The sequence below is a fragment of the Pelophylax lessonae genome (assembly GCF_965119305.1).
Source record: "Pelophylax lessonae genome assembly, chromosome: 11".
Classification (NCBI taxonomy): Eukaryota; Metazoa; Chordata; class Amphibia; order Anura; family Ranidae; genus Pelophylax; species Pelophylax lessonae.
In genome coordinates, this window is record NC_138778.1 from 23836528 (window position 1) to 23854635 (window position 18108).

Below are 18108 nucleotides of genomic sequence, written 5' to 3' on the forward strand. Positions count from 1 at the left end.
CATTCTATTTTAACCGATCCAGAGGTTTTCTCCGGATTCATGTGATTAATTTTTTTACATGTATTATGCAATAAACTTTATATATTTTTTGAGCAAATTTTTCTTTTTTTTTTTCTCTTTTCCTATACTTTTATACTCTTTTGAAATTCATAATTTGTCTACTCACTGCCCTTAAAAGTCCCACCCAGAGGGTTCCTCCTGTTGAATGTATTGATTTTGGGATGCGGGCCCATTAACCACTTTACCACCGGAGGATTTTCCTGCTAAAAGACCAGGGGTTTTTTGCGCTTTTTTACTGCGTGACTTTAACAGGCAATTGCGCGGTCGTGCGACACTGTACCTAAACGAATTTCACGTCCTTTTTTTCCCACAAACAGAGCTTTCTTTTGGTGGTATTTGATCACCTGTGCGATTTTTTGATCGCGCGCTATAAACAAAAAAAGAGCGTAATTTTTGCAAAAACAACAATATTTTTCACTTTTTTTTTATATGAAATTCCCCCCAAAAAAAATGTAAAAATCAAAATTTAAAATTTTCGGCCAATTTGTTTTACGCTACCTATGTTTGGTAAAAAAAAAAAAAAAAAAAAAAAAAAAAAAAAAAAAAAAAAAAAATCGCAAAAAGCGTATTTTGATTGGTTTGCGCAAAAGTTATCGCGTTTACTAACAAAGGGAAAGATTTTTGTCATTTTTGGTGTTTTTTTTTTTTAACGAGTAATGGCGGCGATCTGCGATTTTTTTTGCGGTACTGCGACATTGCGGCGGACAGATCGGACCCTTGACTGACATTTTTGACACTTTTGGGGGTACCAGTGACATTACTGCAGTAATCAGTGCTATATATATGCACTGTTACTGCAAAAATGACACTGGCAGGGAAGGGGTTAACAGTATTGGACAGGGAGGGGTTAAATGTGTCCTAGGGGCATGCTTCTAACTGTGCAGGGACAGGTCTACTAGTGTAAAAACAAAGATCAACACTTCTACATAGTAGAACTGTCTGATCTTCACTTTTACACAGGGAGAACTGACAGGCGGCTTGTTTACATAAGCCGCTCTGTCTTTCTCCCGCTGTACCGGCGATCGTAGTGTGACCGGCGGACATCGGGTCCGCCAGTCACACTCCCGCACTCCTCCGTGAACGAGCCGAGGCGGGCGCGCGCCTCAGCGGGCACGCGCCCGCCCGCTATTGGCTCTAGAAGGAGTGCCAGGCGAGCGACGTAGACCTACGTCACTCTGCCTGGCCGGGGCCGACTGCCGCAGTAAATATACTGTGCGCAGTCGGCAACCGGTTAATCTCTATTTGGCTCCAGTGTAAGGCAATCACTTCTTGTTGCGGTGTTCCCGGAACTTTCCCTGCCCCATTTTTTATCCCCGGTTTTGTACCTATAGATTTTTACTGCGCAATAAAACATCAGCCTTACAGTACTTTGTTATTGGCTCCCTTTCTTATTCTGAGTTTGGGGAGCACCCAGAATGTCTGAGAGCCACATTGGTGAGATCTATATTGGATCCTTGTGACCTGCCATTCCCTATATCAAAGCGAAGCCTGTTTGACCCCCAGACTGAAAAACTGGGAGTCAATTATCCCTGGAAAGTAGGTACATGGAGGGGTGTGTGTCACATCACAGAGTGACGTTTATTTGGAACACTTCAGCACTTCTAAGATTGGAGAAGAAGAGCACTTTATATGGAGGCGTTTTTTGAATACTGATTTTTATTGGACACTTTTTGATTTATTAGGTTTTATATATATTTTATATATATTAGGTCACATACACACACACACATATATATAAATAAATGGTATGTACATGGTTGCAAGTGCTGTATCGATTTATTTTTATGTTTACAAGTGATGTGCACAGCAGCTGTAGACATTTTACACTTTCATTCAGATATTCACCATAGCATGTGTATATAGATTTTTTCACAAGGACTTGGCACCGCCCACACTGCCAAAAGTACCAATATCTGGTCACATGATAATGGTATCACTGTGCTTGATTGGCCAGCAAACTCACCTGACCTAAACCCCATAGAGAATCTGTGGGGTATTGGCAAGAGGAAGATTAGAGACACCAGACCCAACAATGCAGATGAGCTGAAGGCCGCTATCAAAGCAACCTGGGCTTCCATAACACCTCAGCAGTGCCACAGGCTGATCACCTCCAGTAATTCATGCAAAAGGAGCCCCGACCAAGTATTGAGTGCATTCTATACTGTACATGGACAGACTTTTCACTAAGCCAACATTTCTGTATTAAAAATCCTTTTTTTGGTCTTCTGTAATATTCAAATTTTTTGAGATACCGAATCTTGGGTTTCTACTAGCTGTAAGCCGTAATCATCAAAATGAAAGAATAAAATGCTTGAAATATAAATGTAATGTAAATATACAAGATTCACTTTTTGAATTGAATTACTTAAAATAAGTAACCTTTTTGATGATATCCTAATTTTATGAGATGTGCTTGTATATGGTGCAGTATATATTTGTGAACTCGGCATAAATAGATTAACTATGTTTACCAACAGGTGGTGGAAACAATCCCTGCATGAAATGCTTTTGGCCAAAAACCAAACAATACTTTAGGTCAAAAGAACAATTTTAGATGATGCGTTTTCTCCCAGCTGATGCAACTGCAAGCCCCAGCTTGGCACATCCCAGCCATGTGCTGGAAGGATTTGAGACTTGTCGTTTTACAACAGTAAGGCCCCTTTCACACTTATGCGACGCGATTTTACGGCGCGATGTTGACGCGACTGTGCCGCGATTTTGAAAGCAATGGCAATGGCTATGGCTCAAAACGCAATCAAATCGTGGCAAAGTAGTGCAGGAACTACTTTGAAGTCGGTGCGACTTCAAAACGCACTGATATGAATGGGGCTCATTGAAAATAATAGAAAACGACTTGTCATGCGATTTTGAGATCCAAAATCGCGGGACAAGTCGCACTAGTGTGAAAGGGGTCTAAAGGAGACCTGGGTTGCTTATCTCTGCAGTATTTCTCTGGATACAAAACAGAAAATCACTTCCATGCTTCTGTCACCTCCAGACGTTTTATTTTGGTTTAAGGCCCCTTTCACACTTGTGCGACTTGTCATGGGATTTGGGACTGCAAAATCACATGACAAGTCATTCTCCATTATTTCCAATGAGCCCCATTCATATCTGGGCGACTTGAAGTCGCACTGACTTCAAAGTAGTCCCTGCACTACTTTTGTCATGATTTTGATGCGTTTGAGGAAAAGTATTATAAGCCCAGTCAAACTCGCGGCAAAAAGTTGCGTCAAAATCGTGCGACTTTGTGAAAGTGTGAAAGGGGTCTTAAATATAATGGAAAAGGTTACAATTTGTTAGGTTTTTATTTCCGAGACCCCATTTTGGAAATTTTCCCTCAATTCCAGGAAGAGAATGGAAATCTCTCCAAATAGGCAAAAAAAAAAAAAAAAAAACACCAGTGGTTCTAAGCATTCCTTACTACGCTACCCCCTCAAAAAGAGAATGAAAAGGGTAAGCAAAAGGTGATGTTAATAAACCTGGAGATTGCACCTTAACAAAAACAAACAAACAAACAAACAAGTAGATGACGGCAACCCCTTTATTTTTAGTAGATTCCCTTTATAATAATAATATATATATATATATATATATATATATATATATATATATATATATATATATATATATATATATATATATATATATATATATATAATGTTATATATATATACATATATACACAGTACAGACCAAAAGTTTGGACACACCTTCTCATTCAAAGAGTTTTCTTTATTTATTTTCATGACTATGACAATTGTAGAGTCACACTTCAAGAGGTAGTCACCTGAAATGGTTTCCCTTCACAGGTGTGCCCTGTCAGGTTTAATAAGTGTGATTTCTTGCCTTATAAATGGGGTTGGGACCATCAGTTGTGTTGTGCAGAAGTCAGGTGGATACACAGCTGATCGTCCTACTGAATAGACTGTTAGAATTTGTATTTTGGCAAGAAAAAAGCAGCTAAGTACAGGAAAACGAGTGGCCATCATTATTTTAAGAAATGAAGGTCAGTCAGTCCGAAAAATTGGGAAAACTTTGAAAGTGTCCCCAAGTGCAGTCACAAAAACCATCAAGCGCTACAAAGAAACTGGCTCACATGCGGACTGCCCCAGGAAAGGAAGACCAAGGGTCACTTCTGCTGCGGAGGATAAGTTCATCCGAGTCACCAGCCTCAGAAATCGCAGGTTAACAGCAGCTCAGATTAGAGACCAGGTCAATGGCACACGGAGTTCTAGCAGCAGACAAATCTCTAGAACAACTGTTAGGAGGAGACTGTGTGAATCAGGGCTTCATGGTAGAATATCTGCTAGGAAACCACTGCTAAAGAAAGGCAACAAGCAGAAGAGACTTGTTTGGGCTAAAGAACACAAGGAATGGACATTAGACCAGTGGAAATCTGTGCTTTGGTCTGAGGAGTCCAAATTTGAGATCTTTGGTTCCAACCACCGTGTCTTTGTGCGACTCAGAAAAGGTGAACGGATGGACTCTACATGCCTGGTTCCCACCGTGAAGCATGGAGGAGGAGGTGTGATGGTGTGGGGGTGCTTTGCTGGTGACACTTTTGGGGATTTATTCAAAATTGAAGGCATACTGAACCAGCATGGCTACCACAGCATCTTGCAGCGGCATGCTAATCCATCCGGTTTGCGTTTAGTTGGACAATCATTTATTTTTCAACAGGACAATGACCCCAAACACACCTCCAGGCTGTGTAAGGGCTATTTGACCAAGAAGGAGAGTGATGGGGGGGCTGCGCCAGATGACCTGGCCTCCACAGTCACCAGACCTGAACCCAATCCAGATGGTTTGGGGTGAGCTGGACCGCAGAGTGAAGGCAAAAGGGCCAACAAGTGCTAAGCATCTCTGGGAACTCCTTCAAGACCATTTCAGGCGATTACCTCTTGAAGTGTGACTCTACAATTTTCATAGTCATGAAAATAAAGAAAAACTCTTTGAATGAGAAGGTGTGTCCAAACTTTTGGTCTGTACTGTGTATGTATATATATATATATATATATATATATATATATATATATATTTTTTGTTTTTGTTTTTTAAGCAGAGACCCTAGAGAATAAAATATCAATCGTTGCAATCTTTTATGTCACACTGTATTTGCACAGACGTCTTTCAAACACAGTTTTGGGGGGGAAAAAATACACTTTAACGAATTATTAAAAAAAAGCAAAACCCTAAGTTAGCCCAATTTTATTGTATAATGTAAAAGGTGACGTTACGCCGTGAATTGTGATCTTTAATCTAAGCATAAAAATTGTGATTCTCATTTTAGCCAGAATTGTGCAGCTCTAATTATATATGTATATATGTATATATATATATATATATATATATATATATATATATATATATACATATATACATACACACACACACACACCATCCCAAATGCTGATTAGGTTGGGTGGATGAGAGGAATTGTATGTCGGATTCTTGCACTCCAAGAGACACCGATGTTACATTTTCCTTTATTAGTTTGTGTCACAGCCTCTCCCACAAGGCCCATTATGAATATACTAGTCTCTATAGTTTAACTTCCCAAATATGTACTCTATAGAAAGCAGCATCAATCGGGAGAGTGTGACACCAACCTTTACATTTAGGATAGCAGTCAAGCTAAACCAGGAATTATGACAGGGCTATTGTGCCTCTGGAGTACCCAAGAAGTGTAAGAAGCAAATAACTGAACATGGCGGAAACCAAACTAAGCAGAAACAAAAGTTTTGGGATGGAAGAAGCACACAAAAGGCCAATACTCACGTGTGGTGCCACAACTTGAAGAGGTGGGCCCGAACAAAAGACAAAGGGCACGGGTATTGCTGGACAAGATTCAAGTACTCCTCTGCCATCTCCCATATCACAGGATTCTTCCCTTCAAACAAGGCCGGATTGTGGAGGTTCCCCTCTGAAACCCAAACAGATATTTTTGTGATAAGATAGTGGGGTACTGTACCACTATGCCAGGGGTCTTCAAACTCTGGCCCTCCAGTTGTTCAGGACCTACAATTCCCATCATGCCTAGTCATACCTGTGAATGTCAGAGTTTTATAATGCCTCATGGGATGTGTAGTTCCGAAATAGGTGGAGGCCCTTAGTTTGAGGATCCCTGCACTATGCTATATCTTGAACGTCATATTAAAGTGATTGCAAACAATCCCCTTGCAAAACAACCCATTCAGTTTAAATAGATATGAGAGGCAAAACATTTTTGTATAGATCAAAAAAAAATTATAAATACATTTTTTTAAATATATGATTAAATGATCACATCCCCTCTGTTTCCAGCTGCACAACGGCTGGGGGGGGGGGGGGGGGGAGAAGCAGCAGCACACTGAGCTTGCCAGTAAATGGCTGTGCAGCAGGGATGTATCAGGACAAGTCTGATCATTGGAGACATTGTACACTGAGTTCCCAGCATAGCTATAGATTTGACCACAGTGTGCTCCCCTTATTAGAGGACTGGTAGAATCACCAGGGATTTCTCATAAAGGAAGCAATATAAAGAGAACAGGATACTTCCTCATACAAGTACATAGTACATCAGACACATCAGAAATATAAAGTGTTGGGGTAACAAAAGCTTTAGGCCCCTTTCACACAGGCGGACCATTCAGATTCGCCTGTCAGTTTTTCAGGCGGATCTGAACGGATGCCCCATGCATCTCTATGGGGCATCGGATGTCAGTGGAGACATGTCCGCTGACATCCGATCCGGTCCGTCAAATCTGGACGGATGGAAACCCTATTTTCCATCCGTCCAGGGGATCGGATGAGAACGGACAGGCGGGTGGCTGGCTGCCTGGCACCCTGTCTGCGAGTGGCTGGCTGCCTGGCACCCTGTCTGCGAGTGGCTGGCTGCCTGGCACCCTGTCTGCGAGTGGCTGGCTGCCTGGCACCCTGTCTGCGAGTGGCTGGCTGCCTGGCACCCTGTCTGCGAGTGGCTGGCTGCCTGGCACCCTGTCTGCGAGTGGCTGGCTGCCTGGCACCCTGTATGCGAGTGGCTGGCTGCCTGGCACCCTGTATGCGAGTGGCTGGCTGCCTGGCATCCTGTATGTGAGTGGCTGGCTGCCTGGCACCCTGTATGCGAGTGGCTGGCTGCCTGGCACCCTGTATGCGAGTGGCTGGCTGCCTGGCACCCTGTGGTAGGTCAGGTTTTATTGCTGTTTATGCCCCCGTTTGGGAGATTCACCCTCTCCATTTGTCCTGTTTACCATTACCATTGAAAGTGAAAGTAAAATAAAATTCTAAAATTTTAAGTTGTCCTCGAAAAACCAATAGAGAGGAAATGTTCCAAAAGGGACATTAGTTCTGGTGATCTGGGGGTCCCCAAGGAATTCCCTTCATTTGCAGGGGTTTCCCCTCGCTTCCTGTTTGCCTAGGAGACAGGAAGTGAAGGGAAATCTCCCCAATGGGACACAGATGGAGAAAAAATTAATCTGACTGGTTATACCCTCGCTTACTCAAAAATGAAGAAAAAAAAAAAAAAGGTTTTGCCTATAGTTCTACTTTAAGGAAAACAGTAAAATGTTGTAACCCTCTAGGAGAGAATCAAGAGTATTAATTATTCTGGTGATACAAACCTGCACTCATCACCCCGTGGACTCCTGTCTCCTGAATACATCGATCCACATCACTAAGGTATTGTATATTCCCATTGGCAAAAACAGGAATACTGACAGCATTCCTATATCAAAAGGAAACGGAAATTGTTTATAATGCACTGCAAGGAAAAAAACAAAAAAAGAAGAAAAGGAAGAAGCATTCACCATTATGCACTAAAAAGTATATCAATCCTGTGCAGAAGCTAAATTCTGAACTCCAGTTTTTATTTAAGTCTTGCAAATGATTTCCCTGCACAAAGTGATTTTATCATAGTGTGCATTACAATTTTCAGCAAGTCAGACAGAGACAACCTCATTTATTGGTTTAAGAGCATTCAGAATCATCTATAAAACTTTCCTTCTCAACCTGGCCCACCCCTTCCAATCAACAGATTTCAGTTCTTTCAATGACGAAAGCCCAGCCTCATATGTAGGTGTTGCTTTGGGTGGTCTCCATCTAAATGCAGCCAGCCTAGAAATGCCCAATCCTTCAGACCAACACCCACCCATGAAGACACTTTCATATTTCCATAACTCGTCCTAAAAGCCAGCCCACTACTACTAGCACCAGAGCAGAGGGTTCTTCCGAGGAGTACAGAGACAGGGTGCTGGGATGTTATCATGAAGCTCCAGTATGTACAGAACCCTGCTGGCCCCTCCCACCAGCCAAGGTCTGCCTGCTTTGCACAGAGACCCAGTGATGACATCACTGGATCTAAAATAAGGTATATAATGAAACTGAAAAGGTTTTATTTAAAAATAGTATTCTTCATGTGTTATTGCAATGAGGGTGGGGGGGAGTCAGGGAAGAGAAAAATATAAGAGGGTTCAACTTCAGTTTTAAAAATGGATGGCCAGGTAAATCATACACAACTGAAATATGTTTTAGTGAATAGATGTGCCCGTCAATGGATTTGCAATTCTGTGCAGTGACACCTTTGTCCTGGGTTTAGCTCCCTCTAAGAGGCGGTTCACACTACTCCGACTTGTCAGGCGACTTGGTCGCCTGACAAGTAGCGCTCCATGCTTGCTGTGCAATGGAACCGTTCTAATCAGAGCGACTCAAGTTGCTCCGACTTAGAAAAAGGTTCCTGCACTACTTCTGGGAGAAGTCGGAGTGACTCACGTTGACTTCTATTATGAGAAGTCGTTTGCAAGCCGCTGTGAAGTCGTGCTGCACGGGCGTCTTCAAAGTCGGGGTGACTTTGAGTCGTGGTAGTGTGAACCGGCTCCAACACCTCAGCCTCACAATAATCCAGCAATCATCCCACTACTCATTCTCTGCCTGATAAGGCGGTGACCCAGGAAAGTCAAGCTCAACAAGGAAAGAGTGGTGTTACCAGCCTGGCCTTACAATATGGCATAAATCCTTGAATCACAAGACTGGCCGAATTTGGACTTTTTTTTCCACTATATATCATTATACAGACGGTCCCCGGATTACAAACAAGATAGGGACTGTAGGTTTGTTCCTAAGTTGAATTTGTTTGTAAGAACAGGTACATTTTTTAACCGCTTTCGGACCGCCCACCGCATATATACTGCGGCAGGGCGGCCCTCCTGCACAAACTGAGGTAGGGCTACGTCGGTTGCGCGCCTGCAGCTAGGGGGGCGAGCGTGCGCCGCAGGCGGCGTGCTCCCACCCCCATTTGGCAGCAGGGACTCCGATTGCCACCTGACACCCGTGATCGCTCTTCTCTCTGGAATGATAACAGAGCTCCTCTGATCCTTCCATAAAGGATCCCAGGTCTCTGTGATCATTTCACAAGCCCCTCCCCCACACAGTTAGAATCACTTCCCTAGGCTTACATTTAACCCCTTGATCACCCACAGGGTTAACCCCTTCCCTGCCAGTGTCCTTATTACAGTAACAGTGCATATTTGTAGCACTGATTACTGTAGTAATGTCACTGGTCCCCCAAAAAGTGTCAAAAATGTCAGTTAGGGGTCCGATCTGTCCGCCGCAATGTCGCAGTCCCGCTAAAAATGGCAGATTGCAGCAATAATAAAAAGGACATAAATCTTGCCCGTAGTTAGTAGACGCGATAACTTTTGTGCAAACCAATCAAAATGCACTTAGAGTTTTTTTACCAAAAATATGCAGCAAAATACAAATTGGCATAAAATGTTAAAAAAAAAATTAGATTTTTACAGTTTTTATTTTTTTTTTTGAGAATGTTCTATAGCACAATGTGAAAAATATTGTTTTTTTTTCCAGAATTGTTGCTCTTTTTTTTGTTTATAGTGCAAAAAAATAAAAATTGCACAGGTGATCAAATACCACCAAAAGAAAGCTCTATTTTTGGGAAAAAAGGACATAGATTTTATTTGGGTACAGCATTGCACGACCGTGCAATTGTCCGTTAAAGTAACGCAGTGCCGAATCACAAAATACGGCTTGGTCATTAAGGGGGAAAATCTTCCAGTCCAGATGTGGTTAGGTGTAGCTCCAAGCCAAAAGAATAATTTTTAAGTTTTTTTTTGGATAGCATAGGGAAGGGGTATCACCTATGTACCATTTGTATTGTTGTCTGTGCCCCTGGTCAGAAGATTTCACCTCACTTTCTGCCCCTGCGACAATTGGATTTTAAAAATTTTGGGTTGTTGTGGAAACAAGGATTGGTGATAAAGCTTCAGTGGAGACACCTTTTCCACATGAGAACTCTTACAGGAGGGAATTTCCCTTCCTAGGGGGAGATTTCTCCTCACTTCCTGTTCTCTCTCTCCGTTTGTAAGTAGGAGTCCTTTGTAAATCGAATGTTTGTAACCCAGCTGTACAGGAATTGTATTTCTTATGTTGGTGCTACACTTTATTTTGTTTATTCACAATCTAGGGCTGGTTGTACTGCCTTCGTGTGTCTGCAGCCTCACACATATTGCTTTATATCACAGCACAGATTATTTTCACTAAAGCTGGATACACACTATCCAACTTTTGTGGTTAGATTTCCTTCAGATTTACCTTTTCTATGTAGTGCAAGGGCCTGCCTGATTGCATACAAATTGAAAGTGTTTAGGTTTGACCTCATATTATATGGTTTTGGTAAGTCTGAAGGAAAAAGTCTTCAGAAAATCTTATAGTGTGTATGGCCCATTATATAAAGGAGAACCCAGGTCTCGCCGACAACAATGACTGGGATATTCAGTAAAAGCAAAAAATTCTGTATTCTTATATTCTGTAACAGCCCTGAGCCTCAATTATTCCATTCTTATGACACGCTCACCTCACAGCTTTAATATGCTCCCAGGATGCAACACCCGTTAGGGGACCTTTCTGCTCCTTAGTGCGACCATGAACCGTCAGCAGCTGTAACCACAAGGATCTTGTTATAAGTCACTATAAACAGCACATGAAACATCTTTGCTGCAACCAACCCACACAAGATAAACCCACCTGGCACCCAGCTTTCTCCAGTAACTTGGCGTAGGCCACAGTTTTTTCAATCTCTGGAAAAACGCGGATCTTGCAAGTGATGGGCACCGATAATTTCTGGTGTGCCAGCTGAACTGCGAAGCATAAATTAGACATAAGTGGGTGCGACAATGAATTTAGAATATAAAAAAATAAAAAATAAAGGGGACTTCACTGAGGACACTTACTCATCTTCTCCAGAAGAACCCATTCGTCTTGTAAAAAGGCTCCATAGTGACCTGAACAATGGAAAGTACATATTTTACTGGGAGGAACATAAAGTATTTGCAGAAAGTGGGACTGCTGAGCTGTCAGTCACTGGAGAGCTATTAACCACTTTAAGACCGGAAAGATTTGCCCCTGTCCTGACCAGGCCCCATTTTGTGATTCGGCACTGCGTTACTTTAACCACTTGCTGACCGCCGCACGACTATTTACTGCGGCGGTCAGCCCCTCACAGGCAAAGCGACATAGGTCTACGTCGCTAGCCTGTAAGGCTCTAAGGAGCGAGCACGTGCTGCCAGAGGCGCGCTCCCGCTCGCTCATGGACCCCCCCCCGCGTGTGCCCGGCGGACCCGATGTCCGCCGGGCACTCGCGATCGTCCGTTACAGCGGGAGAAAGGCAGGCGGCTAATGTAAAACAAAGCCGCTTGTCATTCTCCCTGTGTAAGAATAGTGATCATACGGTTCTGCTATGTAGGACCGTTGATCTCTGTTCTTACACATCAAGCCACAGTCAATCACAGTTAGAAGCACGCCCCCTAGGGACACACTTAACCCCTCCCTCTCACAAAAGTTAACCCCTTCCCTGGCAGTGTCATTTTTACAGTAACTGCATATATATAGCACTGATTACTGTAGTAATATCACTGGTAACCCCAAAAGTGTCAAAAATGTCATTTAAGGGTCCGATCTGTCCGCCGCAATGTCACAGTCCCGCAAAAAAAAAAAAAAAAAATTGCAGATCGCCGCCATTACTCTTTAAAAAAAAAAAAAAAAAAAAACCCACAACAAAAATGACAAAAATCTTTCCCTTAGTAAACGCGATAACTTTGCGCAAACCAATCAACATATGCTTTTTGCGATTTTTTTTACCAAACATTTGTAGCATAAAACAAATTGGCCGAAAATGTTAAAAAATTTAGATTTTTACATTTTTTTGGGGGGGAATTTCATATAAAAAATGTGAAAAATATTGTTATTTTTGCAAAATTGTCGCTCTTTTTTTGTTTATAGCGCATGATCAAAAGAATCGCACAGGTGATCAAATACCACCAAAAGAAAGCTCTGTTTGTGGGAAAAAAAGGACGTCAAATTTGTTTAGGTACAGCGTCGCACGACCGCGCAATTGTCCGTTAAAGTCACGCAGTGCCGAATCGCAAAATAGGCCCTGGTCAGGAAGGGGGTCAAATCTTCTGGGGCTTAAGTGGTTAAGCCAGAGAACAGGAAGTGATGTCAGAGATCGCCCCAGTCCTCCAAGGGCAGAGAGCTGAGTGAGAGCCGTCTTGCCCTCACTTCCTATCCAGCAAACGGACGCACCGGATCACTTCTGGGTTTACCGACGGCTCTGGTAAGCTCAGAAACCACCGGGAAGCGGATGGAGAGAGGGGCACCTCCCCCGCCACCTATAAAGGGGATCCCGCAGTGAATGCGCCCCCGGGACCACTTATCTTGTAGACAATCAGTAAATAACGTTACCTCTCTTCGCAATCATCTGCGGGCAACCGAGGTTTAGATCAATTGCATCGCAACAGTCCTGAGCCAGGAGCGCCGCCTGGACAAACACTTCCGGGTCATTCGCACAGAACTGAAAGAACAAAATAATGATCCGGTCAGCGACAATCACAGGATGGAACAGATAGATGTGTTCTGTATCATTACTGGGAATGGCAGATCCCATCTCCCTGACCTGGAAGGTGGAGAGCGCAGGGGGTCTCCAAACATTCCAAACAAAGGGCCGGCTTATTGTCCTTCACACTCTAGGAGGGCCGGACTTTGGCCAGTGGGAGTGGAAATTTTCCTGGCATCAGTGGGAGTAAACTTATATTATGGGGGGGGGGGGGATCCCACCCTACTTTATATAGAATGTATAGGGAAACCCCTCCCCACCCTACTTTATATAGACTAAACAGGGAACCCCTCCCCCACCCTGCTTTATATAGACTAAATAGGGAACCCCTCCCAGCCCTACCTTATATAGAATATACAAGGAACCCCTCCCCGAACCTACTTTATATAGAATATATAGTAAACCCCTCCTCCACCCTACTTTATATACACAGTAAACCCCTCCCTGACCCTACTTTTTATATACAGTAAACCCCTCCCTCCTACTTAATATATACACTGTAAACCCCTCCCCCCTACTTTATATATATATATATATATATATATATATATATATATATATACACTGTAAAACCCTCCCCCCTAATTTATATACACAGTAAACCCTTCCCCCTACTTTTTATATACAGTAAACCCCTCCCCCACCCTACTTTATATAGACTAAACAGGGAACCCCTCCCCCACCCTGCTTTATATAGACTAAATAGGGAACCCCTCCCAGCCCTACCTTATATAGAATATACAAGGAACCCCTCCCCGAACCTACTTTATATAGAATATATAGTAAACCCCTCCCCGACCCTACTTTTTATATACAGTAAACCCCTCCCCCCTACTTAATATATACACTGTAAACCCCTCCCCCCTACTTTATATATATATATACACTGTAAAACCCTCCCCCTTAATTTATATACACAGTAAACCCTTCCCCCTACTTTTTATATACAGTAAACCCCTCCCACATCCTACTTTATATTAGGGCTGCCACGACGCGTCGTCGTAGTCGACTACAAAAAATCGTCGACGTGCGTGAAAAGTGTTGACGCGTCAACGCGTGACGTCACACGCCCCCTGGCCGGCCGCCGCGCCGCTTGAAGCATTGCCGGCCGGGTGAAATTCCCCCGCCGGGCTCCTTCGGAGACGAGAGGTGAGTGCTGACCGTCTCCAGCACCCCTGTACTCCCTGTACTGCCACAGCTTCTGCCGCAACACATTCGCCATCCTCCCCGATCACCCAGCTACTTAGACATGTCACATGTGCGGCGCTACACCGGCTTGTAATGGTCTGTACTGGGTGGGAGGGCTTACTGAGGGGTCTGTATTAATTACAGGATTAATTAGCTAATCAAAAAAACACTAAATTAAGCAAAAAAAAATAAAATAAAAATAATCGTTAGATTAGTCGACTAATCGTAAAAGTAATCGATAGATTAGTCAACAGACAAATTAATCGTTAGTTGCAGCCCTACTTTATATATCCAGTAAACCCCTCCCCGTCCTACTATATATACAGTAAACCCCCCCTACTTTATATATACACTGTAAACCCCTCCCTCTACTTTTTATATACAGTAAACCCCTCCCACCCTACTTTATATATACAGTAAACCCCCCCTACTTTTTATATATATATATATATATATATATATACAGTAAACCCCATCCCCCACCCTATTATAGTATTCAGGTCAGGTAGATATAAGACCCCCCCATACATAGCACACACAGGGGGTGGGTATGCACTCGTTACCCCGCCCACGCGGTACGGCACGCCCCCTAGGGGCTCCTGGCTCTGACCTGAACGATAAGGGGGCGGTCCTCGGGGCACAGGTCGCAGTAGAGGTTCTCCTTGCGGTAGTTGGGGTCCCGGACGAAGACCTGGGCGTGTAACATGGGGGTGTAGCAGAGCTGGGCGCCGTGTCTGCGGCTCAGCATCCTCCAGGCCAGCTCACTCTGGTCCACCATTGGGGCCAGCACGTAGCGCGCCCCCTGCAGGCTCTCCCGCCAGAAGTCCAGGCCCTGCAGTTTGGCCATGGTGACGGGGAAAGGCGGCGGCCCGGCTCCTCTCCCGCTCCCTCATACCCGGCCAAAACCAGCTTGCTGCACCGTGCAATCCACGACTTGAGGCACTTCCGGCCTTCGGAGTCCCTATTTCCGGGTCCGTCCATCACTGGTGCATTCAGCCCGCGAGTGCAAGCTTAAAGAGGTTCCCCCGGCAACAAGAATGCGATGTTCAGTTCCGTGCTAAGGCAACAGGAAAGTTCTGTCCTCTCACTTTAGTGATGCCCCTGGTTTGGAGGGACTGTCCTTGTTTTAGAAACAAATCCTTCTGTCCCTTTATTGGTCTGACCTGTACCCCTCAATAAAAAATATTTAATTTATGAATACATTATATACAAGTAATAATGTAGGCAACATTTTGTTTTAGATTAGATAGCGTAAGGGGGGGTTATAACTAGTTATCGACTGATATCGTTTTTTTAATGCAGATACCGATATTTTGGTCATCGGTATCGGCCGATATCTGCCGATATTTTCGAACATGTAAATTTTTTTTTATTTTTCTAAAGGTACTCCTTGTGGCGGGATCTGGGGGTCTAAAAGACCCCAAACCCCTCCTCGGACCCGAAAAGCATTCAAAACTCCAAGTTTGGCTGTTTTGAATGCTGTCAGTTTTTTAAATTTGGCGCCGAGTACCCGGAAGTGATGTCATGACATCACTTCCGGGTTTTTTACATGGAGACCCGGGTCTTCTCTTTGGGGGCGGCAGAGGTAGGATGCCCGGGCCTCCCGGTGGGACGGGAGACCGGGGCGAGCCGCAGAAGGCGGTGGGAGGGGGGGAACGCCCCCTCCCGCTCCTTGTAATGACAGCCGAGCGGCTTCTCAGCTGCATCGGTTGTCATTACAAGACAGCCGACCGTTGGCTACGGACGTCCCCTCCCACTCCTTGTAATGACAGCCGAGCGGCTTCTCAGCCACATCGTTTATCATTACAAGACAGCCGACCGTCGGCTATGGACACCGATACCGGGGTGATGCCTCTATCTGCAGGAATCACTCCAGTACAAGCACTTTCCCGAAATATCGGCAATATCGGTAACCTCCGGGGCCGATCCCGATATTTTGGCGAAAGTGCATATCGGCCCCTGATATATCGGCGTTGCCGATAATCGGTCAATCCCTAGTTATAACCACTGTAAGGTTAATTTTTGCCATCCTTGTCCCATTGGGGAGATTTCCCTTCACTTCCTGTCTAATAGCCAAACAGGAAGTGAGAGCAAATCCCTGTAAATTATGGGAATTCCTTGGGGACCCCCAGGTCACCAAGACTAGTGTCCCCATTGGAAAATTTCCCCTCTATTACTTTTTTGGGGACACCCCAAAATATGGGATTTTACTTTCACTGATGACAGTAAAACAGGACAAATAGAGAGGGGGAGTCTCCTTAACAGGGGGGCACAGACAGCAATAACAACTGACAGGGGTTCTATCTACACTCTATCAAAAGCTATAAAAAAAAAATGTTGTCTTTAGTTAAATTTTAAGGGAATTCATTGGGGACCCCCCACCCCACGGTCACTAGAACTAGTGTCCCCATTGGAAGATTTTCCCTCTATTATTTGTTTCTGGGTCCTGCATCAAATAGCTGCACTTCTGCTTAAATAAAGCGGAGTTCCACCTAAAAGTGGAACTTCTGCTTATATGCTTCCCCCCCCTCCATTGCCACATTTGGCATCTTTTTAGGAGGGAGGGGGAAATGGGTACCTGTTTTTGACAGGTACCCCTTCCCCACTTCCGGGAGACAGCGTTGTCCCTTGGAAGTTCGGCCCCCTCCTTTTTCCTCCTCCGCCGGGCCAATTACAAAGCGCAGCGCTCTTCGCACATGCACAGTAAGGGAAAGCCTTCGCTACCGGGTTCCCTTACCTTGAACGGCAGCGGAGGTGGCGGCGGCAGCACCCGAGAGCCGATACGAAAATCGGCTTTGGGTGCCGACATCGCGGGAACCCTGGACAGGTAAGTTCTAATATTTAAAAGTCAGCAGCTACAGTATTTGTAGCTGCTGACTTTTAATTTTTTCATGGGGTGCGGAACTTCACTTTAACACAGGAGGTTGGCCACTCACTACAGGCGCCATTCAGAGGATGCTTTGCATGTTCTGAAAGCGGAGCTCCACCCAAAAAGGGAAAGCTCCACTTGTTTGCATCCTCCCCCCCTCCACTGCCACAATTGACACCTTTCAGGGGGGGGGGGGAGTGGATCCCTGTCAAAACCAGGTACCCGCTCCCACTTGCGGTTATGATCGCCGCAAGCGTTGTGCAGCGATCTACGTGGGTTTCCGGCTCCTCCTCCTTCCCACCTGCTGCCTTCTGGGAGACACACAGGTCCCAGAAGACAGCAGGACCATTCAGATAGCACATCGCGGCTCGCGCATGCGCAGTAGGAAACAGGATGTGAAGCCCAAAGGCTTCACTTCCTGTTTTGCTTAGTGATGATGCCGGTGTTCTATCAGATTACCGCTACCTGTCATATCATGTAAACGAAAGCGACGTTCCAACCAAAAAATACTTACTGCGCATGCGCTATGCGTTCCAACATGCGTTCCACGGCGCTATACGCTCCAAACACTTCATAACCTGACAGGTAGTGGTAATCTGATAGGATAGGGTGACCAGAGATTCCCGGTTTCCGGGGACAGTCCCCGGATTGAGGACACTGTCCCCGGTTTTGTCCCATGATTCAGGGCCAGAAAATAACGTAGGCAGGGCATCCCATGCTGGCTGAGAAACAGCCTGGTGACTCGGATGCTGACGTCTCTGTATATTATGTAGTCCTGTGCCCAGTGCTTTGTGTATTTTGCAGTCCTGTGCCCAGCACTCTGTGTATTATGTGGTCCTGGGCCCAGTGCTCTGTGTATTATGCAGTGCTGTGCCCAGCACTCTGTGTATTATGCAGTCCTGTGCCCAGTGCTCTGTGTATTATGCAGTCCTGTGCCCAGTGCTCTGTGTATTATGCAGTCCTGTGCCCAGCGCTCTGTGTATTTTGCAGTGCTCTGCTCAGCGCTCTGTGTATTATGTAGTCCTGTGCACAGTGCAGTGTGTATTATGTAGTGCTGTGCTCAGTGCTCTGGGTATTATGTAGTCCTGTGCCCAGCACTCTCTGTATT

The 18108-nt window shown here is 44.7% G+C and overlaps 1 protein-coding gene across 1 annotated transcript in view; it reads right to left on the minus strand.

Annotated features, from left to right (window-relative positions):
• The window catches only part of DUS1L (dihydrouridine synthase 1 like), a 34124-nt gene extending 19035 nt beyond the window's left edge, over positions 1-15089 (minus strand). Inside the window, exons 1-7 of the mRNA XM_082272478.1 lie at positions 14742-15089; positions 12793-12901; positions 11283-11333; positions 11077-11189; positions 10907-10989; positions 7662-7765; positions 5842-5986 (exon numbers count right to left, since the gene is read on the minus strand). Coding sequence (XP_082128604.1) covers positions 5842-5986; positions 7662-7765; positions 10907-10989; positions 11077-11189; positions 11283-11333; positions 12793-12901; positions 14742-14978 — 842 coding nt within the window. The 5' untranslated portion in view covers positions 14979-15089. The remainder of the gene's footprint in view (positions 1-5841; positions 5987-7661; positions 7766-10906; positions 10990-11076; positions 11190-11282; positions 11334-12792; positions 12902-14741) is intronic.
• Positions 15090-18108: the final 3019 nt, after the last annotated feature.